Source organism: Panthera onca, chromosome A1 (genome assembly GCF_046562875.1).
Source record: "Panthera onca isolate mPanOnc1 chromosome A1, mPanOnc1 haplotype 2, whole genome shotgun sequence".
NCBI classification, from domain to species: domain Eukaryota; kingdom Metazoa; phylum Chordata; class Mammalia; order Carnivora; family Felidae; genus Panthera; species Panthera onca.
In genome coordinates this window covers 141,681,880-141,694,883 of record NC_138339.1, presented here as the reverse complement: position 1 = coordinate 141,694,883, position 13,004 = coordinate 141,681,880, and the positions used below count along the sequence as shown (strand labels likewise).

The window sequence follows — 13,004 nt, the reverse complement described above, 5'->3', positions numbered from 1 at the left end:
TCATCAATTTATTTCAAGTCTGTAAGAAAAATGAAAAATTTTGTTTGGACTTCTATTTGCATGTGAAAAGTAAAAAGTGACCTCGAAAGAAGAAGAAGAACAACAACAAAAGAAACAGGTTATGATTCTGTATCAGGTGAAATATGGTTCTACATAGTAGCAGAATTGGAGTCCTAGCTAGTAGGCAGTAGTGTATAGCTTAATATAGCACCATGTAGGCATAGGTGGCCAGGCCTAGGTATACTTGTAACTAGACTAGGCTAAACTGTGCAAATTTATTTAATTTTTTTGCTAGATATTTAAAAGGTTATTTGCCTCTATGATTCCACCAGAACATTTTGCGTGAGGAATCAAATGGACCCAATCTTTTTTTTTGTTTTTTAATCTAAGCATTTCTGATGAACCTGCCTGTCTGAAAAGTTACCTCTTAGGACATAGTTTAGAGATACTTATGGTAGAATAAGTTTTGGCTCTTGAAATCTTTACCTGTTTCTTTGGTCTTCTTTGTTATTCCTAGGTCCCTTACCTTTGTAGTTACAAGTGTTTCTCACCTATCTTTCTTTTGTTCACAACTTTCATTCTTACTACATTACGAAAATGATCTTTATTATGGAATGTTGAAAATCCTTGAGACTTTCCCCCCCTTCATGTTTGTTTGATCTCCAGCTTTGTAGTTCTATAATCTTCATTACTGTGTAAAAACTTGATTAAACCATCTGGACTCAAACAGACCTGGTTAATGTTGGAAATCTCATTTTAATAACTTCACATATGATTTATATTTTCATGAGATCCTATATTACATGACAGTCCAGGTTAAACTGGTTATTTGGTTTTATAGTCATTTTCATAAAGGGCAAATTTCCTTTGTGTCACAGATCTTAGTACAATTAAAAGACTCCTTATGATATCAGGAAGAAAATTTGCAGGTTATGAAACTTGGAGATTTCTGTTTGCCTTTAAGAAGGAAATGCTGCTTAATACTGTAGACATCTAGTATTTTAGCATTACTGTTTTGTTTTCCTCTGTAGTACTAGCAGATTAATTTTCATGAGAATATTCATCTGCATTTATCTGACTCATTTGCTTAGAACATTCTTAGCTTCCCAGTACCTTGGGAAAGTTCAAATCATTCACTTTGGCCCGAGGCCCTGTACAACCTGGATTGGATGTACCTTTTTGGATGTGTGTCCTTTATTCTGTTATAAGGGACACTCTGTTTCATCTGGGCTAGTAGTCATCTCCAAGCGTACATTGTCTCTTCTAATGTTTATACTTGTGTTCATATTTGTGTTATACCCTGCTCCTACACTGAATACTCCTTTCTCTTTGAAACCCTACCCATGCTTAAAAGCTCAAACTAAATACTTCCTTGCAGACCGACTGATTGCAGATGATTTCTGTATCCTATGAACCTTGCAGAACACTTAAAAAGAGCCATTGAAAGTCTTTTTCCATTGGATATTACATCCTCATTACTTACTCCCCTCTTCTCTAGATTGATTATATGTTCTTATTTTTGTCCCTCATTCATTCTTTGTATCTATCAATCTCATTTCTGATACTTCAGTGTTCTTCATTTGTGGCTCACTCAAGCTATAACAGTAGCCACCTTATAAAATAGAGCCATTGACTAAAAGAGTAAATTATAAAGATACCAAATAAAATAGAGTATTGAAAAAATGCATTTCTTAGAGAGTTCACAAAGGAATAGATCTAAGTTTTTAAAAGGCTACATACACATACAGTGACAGAATTTTGAACTTTAAAGAGATAACCTAGAAATTGAGTTTTAAGTCTGATTTCCACTTGACGAGGAATACATAAGTACATTTTTTTTCTATGAGGAAAGGAATTAATATTTACCATGCATCTTATAAGATAATTATATGCTAGATATTTTATAGCCGTTGTTTTAATCCTCCAACTAATTCCATTAGGAAGATAGTATTATGCATATTATAAATATAGATAAATAGATAGAGATACTAAGATGCAAAGAGATTAACTTGCTAGTTACCTAGTTGGTAAGTGACAGTACTAGAATTCTGATTTGGGTATGGTGGTCTCTTAAAACTGACATTTCAAGTATTGATGAATGAAATTGTGTTGGTTGGGGGCTTATTTTAAGTTATATTATTAATTTCTTTTGCTCTTTTGATTCATAAGTAAGTTAACATATCCATAAGTTTTCTTTATTTTTCTTTTTAAAAGATTGCAGCATCCTATGGAAATGTTATCTCTGTGTTTGAACCAGTTAACCTACCGAAGCAAAAGAAAAATTTGGTCAGTAATTTATCATTTTTCTTTTAGGCATTGAAATGTCTTGAGTATTCAAAGACAGTGTTTTTTAAGGGTGTAGAAGCAGAGTGATCATCAAATAAATCAGTATAAATTATACCATAATTGTAGATACGTGTTAAATGCCACTTCCATATTTAAAATATGTTTTAAATCTTGGATTGAAGTAGAATTAAACTAAATTGTGTTGATGAATTGCCTGAAAATACTTTTTTTCTTCTGATGTTTTATAATAAATATTTCAAGAGTCAACAGCTTTAAGTTTGGCACTTCATTTATTGCTAGTGGCAAACACCATTATGTAGGTGGGGTGACTATTTTGTTTTTGGTTTTTATTATCTACTTTTATATAGTTTCTCTGCTGTTTCTTGTGTATTTTGTTCTTAAAGTTACATGTTTTAATTGCAGAGTCTTAACATATCTCCAGGGCTTATTTTTTTGCACTTACTATGTTCGTGTAATATAACTGTTAACAGGTCAGTAAATGTTTTTCTTTATAGAGAAACTGTATTCAGAAATAGTTCTGAAAGCTGGTTAAAACAATATTTCATAAGTACAAAGGTTATGTAGTAAATTTCTTGGGTGCTTGAATGCCCTAGATACAATAGACCAGGTTATTTTACCCATTTCCACTGAAGATTAAACTGGTGATTTAAGTCCTATGAAAGAGGATCACCAAAGTATGGTCTTAAGAGCACTGCTTACTTGCTTTCTCTGCTGCTTTCTAGCCATTTGATCCTAAGCAAGTCAGTCTTACGAGGCTCTTTGATCAATTCTGAAATTGGCTAATAGCGATTCATTCTTTGTGGGAATATTGTAATGATGACGTGATGTCAGAAACTGTGCAGAAGTATGTTAAATGTAGAGAATTAAGGTGTTTTAATAATAGACATACCTTTATATATCTTTGAGTATTTTTCATTTCATTTTCACTTAGCTCCTTAGTATCTTGCAAATTCCTTCTGACTTAGTATGACAGCTGTTATTTCTTTTTTATAAGTAAGACAACAGAGGCCCAAAGAAAATAAGTTAGTTAACTAGTGAAACAGCTGCTGAGCCACAGAACTAAGTAAAACTAGCTGTATTGATTCCTACGTGTGGACTTTCTTTTCCCTACCTTGTGTTAATGAAAAATATTTTCTTTAGGTTAACTGATACTCACTTTAAAACTTTTAAAAAAATCAGTTATGTTAAAATACCTTTATCAGTAAGGGTAGAATCAGGAATTTTAGTTTTTGCCCATTTTCTCATGTACTGGTTATAATTGTTTAATATGTTGTTAAAAAGTCAGTAAGAGGGGCGTCTGGGTGGCTCAGTCGGTTAAGCGTCCGACTTCAGCTCAGGTCACGATCTCGCTGTCCGCGAGTTCGAGCCTCGCGTCGGGCTCTGGGCGGATGGCTCAGAGCCTGGAGCTTGCTTCCGATTCTGTGTCTCCCTCTCTCTCTGCCCCTCCCCCATTCATGCTGTGTCTCTCTCTGTCTCAAACTTAAATAAACGTTAAAAAAAAAAGTTAAAAAAAAAAAAAAAGTCAGTAAGAAGAAGTTGGTTTATTGGTAGGCAACCCTGACTGCAGAAAGGGTAAAAAACAACAACAACAACAAAAACAAACAAACAAAAAACCTTGATGTGTAAGGGAAAAACTGGATCAAATAGAAAAATGGACTTTGGAAGGTACACAGAATCTGTAATTCCTGGGTATAGTCTAAGAGAATCTGTAGATCCTCATAAAAAAGATACTATTTCCTTTTCTTTGTGCATTCTGGAATATTCTTTTAAGGTGGTGGTTCTTCATGGGAAGACAACTTCAGAATCACTAGCTGGTCCATGTATCCATCCTGCCCTCGGGATTTCTAAATCTGTAGGTGTGGGGTTGTGCCTAGGCACTTCTGTGTCTGGTTCTAGAGAGGGTTCTGACATGCACTATGATCAAAAGCCATTCCTGCAAGGCAGTGTTTCATAAAAGCATATTCTGCAGACCACCTGTATCAGAATCACCTGGGGCATTGATTTAAAGTACAGATTCCTCATTTTGGATTTTTTGAGCCCAAACCTTTGGATGTGCATCTCAGAAATCTGAATTTTAAGTAAACATCTCAGGTTATTGTACTAAAGTATGAAAACCACTACATTAAAAGATTATTTATGGGTCTCAATCTTTTTGAGGTTAGTGAAATCAACTTAGTAGGCCATAGCCTGAATTTAAAAGAAAATGAGGTAAAATAGAAGATGTTACTGTGCATCACATGTAGTAAGGGGGTAAACTTAGATTGCATTTATGTCTGTTTGTGTTTTGGGCCCTATTGCAACATACATTTCTTAGTGGCCTACAGGTAAAAAAGTTTGAAAAGTATTGCTTTCAGAAATGATAATGTCATAAATTATGTAATATAATGGAAGTGTTTCATTTCTTACTCTGAATTTTCACACATACTTTATGATCTCAGGTGAGGATGAAACATTAAAAGAGAAGGAAGCCTCAGCACAGACACAGACAAATTTAAAGTTAAACCTTTGTAACTATTATAATAATATGGTAAACATTGTAATTTTAAAAGTCTGAGGTTAAAGAGAATGTTCTCCAACGTGGCATATAGTTACTGGTTGTTTATGCTGAAAACAAACTTTTTTGGACCTCCATGAATGGGTATTCATTCTCTCACTCTTCTCTTCCATTACATATTTCTTATTCTTGACTGAATTGAACATTTTCTTCTCCTTCAAAATGACTGCATGGTCGATTGTACCTCAAAGAAAATGACTTCATGTGTTACTATGAATAATAAGTGATAATAATAAATGAATGTATATATTTGACAGAAAAACGCTGCCCATAATAGTTGGCTAAATGACTTCTTTTTTAATTTTAGGAATTATATAGTCAATGGCAGAAAAGTGGCCAATTTTTTCTGGAATCAATAGCACACAACATAACTTGGGATCCTGCAGGTAAGAACACAAGCAGGATTAACTGAAATGAAATAACAGTATCACTTGTTTGGGTTGTTTCCTTTATTACTTTCATGTATTTCAGTTCTGCTCTGTGTGAGATTGTGTGGAGTAAAAAGTAAGTAAAACATTATGTTCTTTTAGAGCTTATACTGAAATAAACACAAATACTGTAATAGTGTCTACCTATGGTAGGAATACCTGTTGATTTGGGAAGGAGACATTAATTCTGTCTGGAGAATCAAAGTTTGATTGAAGAGGAGCTTTTTGACTGGTCAGGAGGTAGATTTTTAGCTTTGAGAGTGGGGATAGATGAGAAGAGACAAAAAGGGAATTCTAAGAAGAGGTCATGTGTGTATGTATCACTTAACTACTTCTGCATTAAAAAAAAAAAAAAAAAAAAATCCGAAAGCAGTTTTTATCAGTCCATTGCCGTGGGCAAAGGCCCAGAAAAAGAAAGCATTAGATACATTCTGTTAATAGGACTTTGAAGCTGGAGTGAGTCTGGTGATAAGGAGATGAGATTGCAACATATTGTGGAAGGTCTTTAAAGTCATGTGAAGGTATTTGAATTTAATTCTTTTTGACTGTCCAAAAAACTGTTACAGGTTTTTGAAGTGCCTCAAGACAAGCTGATTTATGGTTTTACCAGATTTATCTGGTAGCAGTAAGTTAGAAGGGTCAGAGTCTGGAGGACGAGGGGGATAAATATATTTATAGTTACCTTTGCAAAGTATGGATTCACAGTAGTCTGAGAAATAAGAATTTATTTCACTGTCTTTAATGTAATTAGTGCTTAATTAATGTTGAATGACTAATGCAAGGAATACATAGATCTGAAATGCACGGGCGGTAGAATTGATATTACTTGGCAGTTGGATTTTAGATTATTTTGAGAATATCTGTGCCCAGAAGAACAGCGATATGCAGGAGTTACAGATAGTGGAACATACATTTTGTTTGGACATGTGGAATTTGACATGCTTGCATAACATGTAGCAATATCCAAAAGCTAGACGTTTCTAGAATATAAGAAAGAAGTTATTTTTGAAACAGAACTAAAAAATCATCAGTTTAGAGATAAGATAGTTTAAATTTTAATATAGTGGTTGAAATGGCTGAGAAAAAATGTTTATTAGAAAACTTTGGAAATTAGGAGATAAAGGAGATTATCTTTGAGATACTTTTTTAAAATCATTGTTTTAAAATGTTTTTTTCTTATAAGGTTAGAGGATTGATGCTTACTAGCTGGTAATCTATGTGTATATATTATACATACAGTGGAGAGAGATCAGACCTGGGTTCAAATTTGACATTTCATTTAGTACAGCACTTGGTGTATAACTCGATTGTTACTATAGTGAGACTTATGTCCCAGTTAATGCCTGTTGTTCTCATATGATAATAGTGTCACCTTCTACTCTAACAAAAGTTCCTATTTGAATGATACACTATATGGTTACTCTCTTATTGCCCTACAGTCTATTATAATTATTTGTTTACATGGTTTAAATTTTTTGTTAGATAGAGCTGAGACTATTTTATTTAGTATGTTTTTATCTTTAGGGGCCCATCATATATTAGGTTTTCAATAAATGTTCACATATTTGACTGTAAGTTTTGTTATCATGAAAAAAGTACTTAACAGATGAAGAATGGTTAACTCACTTAGAAATTAAGGTAATAACCTATTTCACAAGGTAGTTTTTTAATGATAAGGTATAGCAGTGTATCTGAAAGTACTTGGTATATAAGAGCCCTCTAAAAATATTGTTAACAGGTAAACTAGCTACTTGAGGTATCAGACTACTAACTTCAATAAAAACATTTAACAATTGAGTGATTTTTTTTTAAATTTTTTTTTAACGTTTTTATTTATTATTGACAGATAAAGAGCGTGAGCAGGGGAGGGGTAGAGAGAGGGGAGACACAGAATCTGAGGTAGGCTCCAGGCTTTGAGCTGTCAGCACAGAGCTCAATGCGAGGCTTGAACTCACCTACTGTGAGATCATGACGTGAGCCAAAGTTGGTCACTTAACCAACTGAGCCACCCAGGCGCCCCTTGAGTGATATTTCTTTAGTAATAACATAATAGTTGCTTGGATATTCTGTACCATTGGTTTATCAATACTAATGCTTCAGAGGATAGTATTAATATTGCTCTAAAATCAGCATTAGAGAGTAGTATTAAAAGATAATTACTTGGGGCGCCTGGGTGGCTCAGTCGGTTCAACTCTTGATTTTGGCTCAGGTCATGATGGGGGCTGGGCAGTCATGAGATGGGGCTCCATGTTGAGTGTGGAGCCTGCTTAAGATCCTCTCTCTCTCCCTCCCTCCCTCCCTCCCTCCCTGACCCTCTCGCCTGCTCTCTCTCTGTCTCTCTAAAAAATAAAGGAAAATAAAAGACAGTTACTTATTTTCCTAGCATACCTAATAGTGACTTGACAACAGCTCATGACCATTATCTCTTTAATTGTGATCGAATTCTTTTTCTTTTTACAATTGAAAAGTTTAAAATTTAATGGTTTGGTTGAGAAACGGGTTATTGTAATAAATAATTGGGAACAATTAGTTTATTTTTGCAAGTGAACTTTATTTATAAACAGATTGTAAATATTTTAAGTGAAATATTAGCATTTTTGTTCTGATCAGTATTTACTTACTATTTGCTAGTTATTGGGATATAAAGAAATTTTTTCAGATGCCATTACTAAACTGACTATAGTGCTTTTGTGTTTTCTCCGGATCCACTATTGCATCCAGCTTAAATCATGAGGTTTTCTGTTTAAGATTTTTTTTTTTTTTGCCTTTTTTCCTACTTTAATATTCATACCTCCACCCTTTGTGTTCAAAGCAATATACTGTATTATACATTAGCTATCTTTGTATCATTCCATAACTGGGATTAATTATTTTGTATTTTATATTAATTTCTTAATCCTTCATGGGATACCTTAATTTCTTTTTTTTTTTAATATATGAAATTTATTGTCAAATTGGTTTCCATACAACACCCAGTGCTCATCCCAAAAGATGCCCTCTTCAATACCCATCACCTACCCTCCCCCTATCTCCCACCCCCCATCAACCCTCAGTTTGTTCTCAGTTTTTAAGAGTCTCTTATACTACCTTAATTTCAACTTCAGTTTATGTTTAAGAAAACTTGTAAAAACCAAACTCATACATAAATAAGGGGATTGACGGTTGCCAGAGGCTGGAGTGAGGGGTGGTTACAATATGTGAAGGTGGTCACAAGGTGCAAGCTTGGAGTTATAAAATAAATAAGTCCTGGGGATGTAATGTACAGCATGGTGACCTTAGTTAACAATACCATATTGTATATTTGAAAGTTGCTAAGAGAGTAGATTTTAAAAGTTCTTGCATCACAAGAAAGAAATTGTAACCAATGTATGGTGATGGATGTAGGCTCAATTTACTGTGGTGACCATTTTGCAGTATATGCAAATATCAGGTCATTCATTATATTGTACACCTGAAATTAATACAGTGTTATTTTTCAGTTATAAATTAAAAAACTGGTGTCCATTGGTGAACTAAGCAGTGGAATAATAACTAAATTTTTTTTTCTTTTTTTTTTCAATATATGAAATTTATTGTCAAATTGGTTTCCATACAACACCCAGTGCTCATCCCAAAAGGTGCCCTCCTCAATACCCATGACCCACCCTCCCCTCCCTCCCACCCCCCATCAACCCTCAGTTTGTTTTCAGTTTTTAAGAACCTCTTATGCTTTGGCTCTCTCCCACTCTAACCTCTTTTTTTTTTTTTTTTTTTTCTTTCCTTCCCCTCCCCCATGGGTTTCTGTTAAGTTTCTCAGGGTCCACATAAGAGTGAAACCATACGGTATCTGTCTTTCTCTGTATGGCTTATTTCACTTAGCATCACACTCTCCAGTTCCATCCACGTTGCTACAAAGGGCCATATTTCGTTCTTTCTCATTGCCCTGTAGTACTCCATTGTGTATATAAACCACAAATTCTTTATCCATTCATCAGTTGATGGACATTTAGGCTCTTTCCATAATTTGGCTATTGTTGAGAGTGCTGCTGTAAACATTGGGGTACAAGTGCCCCTATGCATCAGTACTCCTGTATCCCTCGGGTAAATTCCTAGCAGTGCTAATAATAACTAAATTTAAATGAAATTCCTCATTGGTGCTTTCTAAGCTGTTTGTGAGACCTTCCACCCTGTTGCTGCTATTTATTGAGCTTCTGCTAAGCCCACTAGCCTGTGTATCACGGTTATATGTACAATACTAGCCTGTGCCTCACAGTTATACATACGATACCATTACAGCCGATCTGTAAACACTTCTGATTTTATAGATGAGAAGAAAATTGAGGCTCAGAGTTTGCCCAAGATTAAATTCACATGACTAATTAAGTGACTTACTTAGGATGTAGACACAGGGATTTCTGGTCAACAGTCTGTTTTGTCACAAACCCACTTTCCTTGAAATAGAGTGATCTTTATGGGGAGACACAAATCCATAGTCCTTATTTGCTAAAGTGAATTCCTTATTTATTTTCAACTTTTTGATCACAGTTGTGTCTCTTCCTCTGTGTTCTTTGTTTGGATGACAACACAGTCTTCTGCTCAACTTCCCAAGTTGAGATTTTTCCTTGAAACCTTTTGTATCTCCTGTTTTTTAGTTGATGTCAAGACTTGAAAATTCTGCTTTTGAAATGGCTTTCAAATCCTTGCTTCTTAGTTTAGTATTTGATTGAGATTCTCATGATTTCCTTTGTGTATTATTATAGTCAATTAACCAGGTTTCCCTGTGTGTTTTCTCTAATCTCATCCATCTCTAGACTTTTTTTTTTTTTTTTTTTTTTTAAAGAATCTTTACCTTTGTGTACTGGAGCCTTTGAAAGTGTGGTGAAAATTAAGGATTATCTTTCTAGAAAAATGTACATACTTTACATATAACTTCTGCATATTGTCTCAGTGCAGGGAGGTTTACAAGGTTTACGAGGCCTCTTCAAGTCCATCTGTTGATATCTGCCCATCCTACTTAGACCCCTTCTTTTAAAATACAGATCCACTTATGTAACCTCTCCACACTTAACACTCCCAACTAATTGTAACTAATTGTAACCAGATGCCTTATAAACTTCAAAAATGCTTTGGTCTCTGACCAGAATTTTTTCCAAGTCTTCTGTGCACCTTATTCTTTAACCATAAACCAGATTATAAATCATTCTTGGGAATATATTTGAACTTGCATGAATTCATGCCTCTCTTCACAGAATGTCTCTACCAGAATGTGAAATCGTCTTGAAAAAGGACAGTTTTCATTTGTCATTGTGTTCCCCGTCAGTGGCTAGCACAATGCCTGGTACAAAGAAGATGCTCATTAAATGTTTTTTAAATGAAAGATTACATGATCTCTTCCCTATTTTCCCCAAACTGCTTCAACAGAATTAAAATACACCCTCACTCCCTCTCCCCGCAAATGTGTTGGTTATTTAACTTTTTTAGAAGTTGAGTTGTTTTTATAGTATTATATGAGACTCTTAACCATGTAACTTAACTCATTAATTAAATACCTAAATAATAAATGGTGAATAATGTATATGTATTTTTAGGCAATCGTCTTTTAACTGGTTCTAGCTGTTTGCAACTGTGGTCCAATGCTAACTTGGAGAAGCCAACTGAAGATGAAAATCCAGATAAAGCAGATCTTAATTTGGGGGACTGGAGATGCATTTGGCATTGCAAGTAAGCAATTAATTAGGGGATTAAAGTGATAAACCTGTTCATGTGGGTTTTGTTATAAATGCATTTTAGTTTCTGTGAAACTACACAACATTAAAAGTATTGACTTTTTATTCTGCAACAGGTCTTTTCATAAATACAGAGGATTCACTATTTCCCAAAGTGAATCTGTAGATCCAGTTTTTTTTTTTAAATTATTGAATAAAACACCTATGGAGAAACATAGAAAATGTGTTAAGCCTGTATGATGATCATTAAATAGAAACTTGCTAAATTCTACCAAAGGAGACAGAGACACTTTACATGCTTTTGACTGGACGTTTCCCTGTTGTGAAGAAGTATATTTTTCCTAAGTTACTTTATGTATTGAATATAATCCTTGTCAAAATCCCATTGGAATTTCTACTTTTGAGCATAGTTCTAAACTTGTTTTAACAGGTTAAATATGGGAAAATCAGGAAAATTCTGTAAGAAGTAAAATAGTGAAGATAGCATAGAAAAATGAATTCTAAAGCTAGAGCTGGCCTAGCAGTTTGTTGTTGATGTAGGAACAGATTAGGGTCCAGAATTAGTCCCAATTACACATGGAGATTCAGTATATTAGGTGTCATTTTATATCAGTGGGTAAACTTGGTAACTCTGTGGAGAAGAAATTAGAGTATGTTTCATGCCTCACACCACAATAAGTGTCAAAAGAGGGAAACCTTGGGGCGCCTGGGTGGCGCAGTCGGTTAAGCGTCCGACTTCAGCCAGGTCACGATCTCGCGGTCTGTGAGTTCGAGCCCCGCGTCAGGCTCTGGGCTGATGGCTCGGAGCCTGGAGCCTGTTTCCGATTCTGTGTCTCCCTCTCTCTCTGCCCCTCCCCCGTTCATGCTCTGTCTCTCTCTGTCCCAAAAATAAATAAAAAACGTTGAAAAAAATTAATTAAAAAAAAAACAAAAAAAAAAAAAACAAAAGAGGGAAACCTTGAATTTCTACACAATGAACTAAATACTAGAAGAAAATACAGGAGAATTTTTTTATTTTAGAATTACAGTGTCCATTATGGTAGCAGCTAGTGACATGCCACTTTTGAGCACTCGAAATGTGGCTAGTCTGAATTGACTGTGCTATAAGTATAAAATACATGCTGGATTTCAAGAACTTAGCACAAAGGAAAAAAATGTAAAATATCCAGTTATTTTTTTTTATTGATTACATGTTGAAATGATAGTAGTTTTAATATATTAACTTAAGTAAAATAATTTCACCTGTTTCTTACTACTTTTTAAAATGTGGCTACTAGGAAATTTAACATTTGATACTTATGTTCTGTCACTGTTGGAGGATAAATGCTGCTTTAGATGAGGGAGAGACTTTCTAGGTATAATACCAGAACTAGAAACTGAAAGGAAAGGAAAGGAAAACATCAATATTTGTTGACCATATCAATAACAAAATTCTATAAAGCAAACAGACCACACAGAATATTAAAAGTTGAGGAAAGTATTTGCAATTTGGAGTTAATGCTTTTTTTAAAAAGAGGTCTTAAAAATTAATATCTCTGTAATAAACAAAAATAGACAAGTGAAAAATTTTAAATGGTAGTACATATGAATAATAAGCAAATTAAGTGACAGTTGATGGACTTCAAAATCTAGAAATGAGAAATATCCAGAAAGAAGAGGATGAATAATATCTACTATTAGTGAGTGTTTAGAGAACAGGTACTCTTAAATCCTCCTTAAGGGAGTGCATTGGTATTTTTCTATAGAGCAATTTGGAAGTATGAATCAACAGGCTTAATTTTTATACCCTGAGATAGTAACTCCACATTTCATTCATTCATGCAGCAATTATTTGCTGAGTGTTTATCATGTTTGAGGCAGTGGTAGAAGTGCTTGGAATATAGATAGCAGTGACCAGGTAGGGACCGAGACTACCAACCAGTAAACCAGTATGACAGAATGTTAAGTGGCATTCTTCCTGAGTCCGTTTTATATGAAACAGGAAGAGAACTATATGAGATACCAAATAGA

The 13,004-nt window shown here is 34.4% G+C and overlaps 1 protein-coding gene across 3 annotated transcripts in view; it reads left to right on the top strand.

The window, feature by feature from the left end:
- Positions 1-13,004, top strand: part of DMXL1 (Dmx like 1) — a 134,671-nt gene that overhangs the window by 18,617 nt on the left and 103,050 nt on the right. For all 3 annotated transcript variants that reach the window (XM_060636303.3, XM_060636306.3, XM_060636305.3), the window contains exons 3-5: positions 2,215-2,286; positions 5,169-5,247; positions 10,857-10,989. In XM_060636303.3, coding sequence (XP_060492286.2) covers positions 2,215-2,286; positions 5,169-5,247; positions 10,857-10,989 — 284 coding nt within the window. The remainder of the gene's footprint in view (positions 1-2,214; positions 2,287-5,168; positions 5,248-10,856; positions 10,990-13,004) is intronic.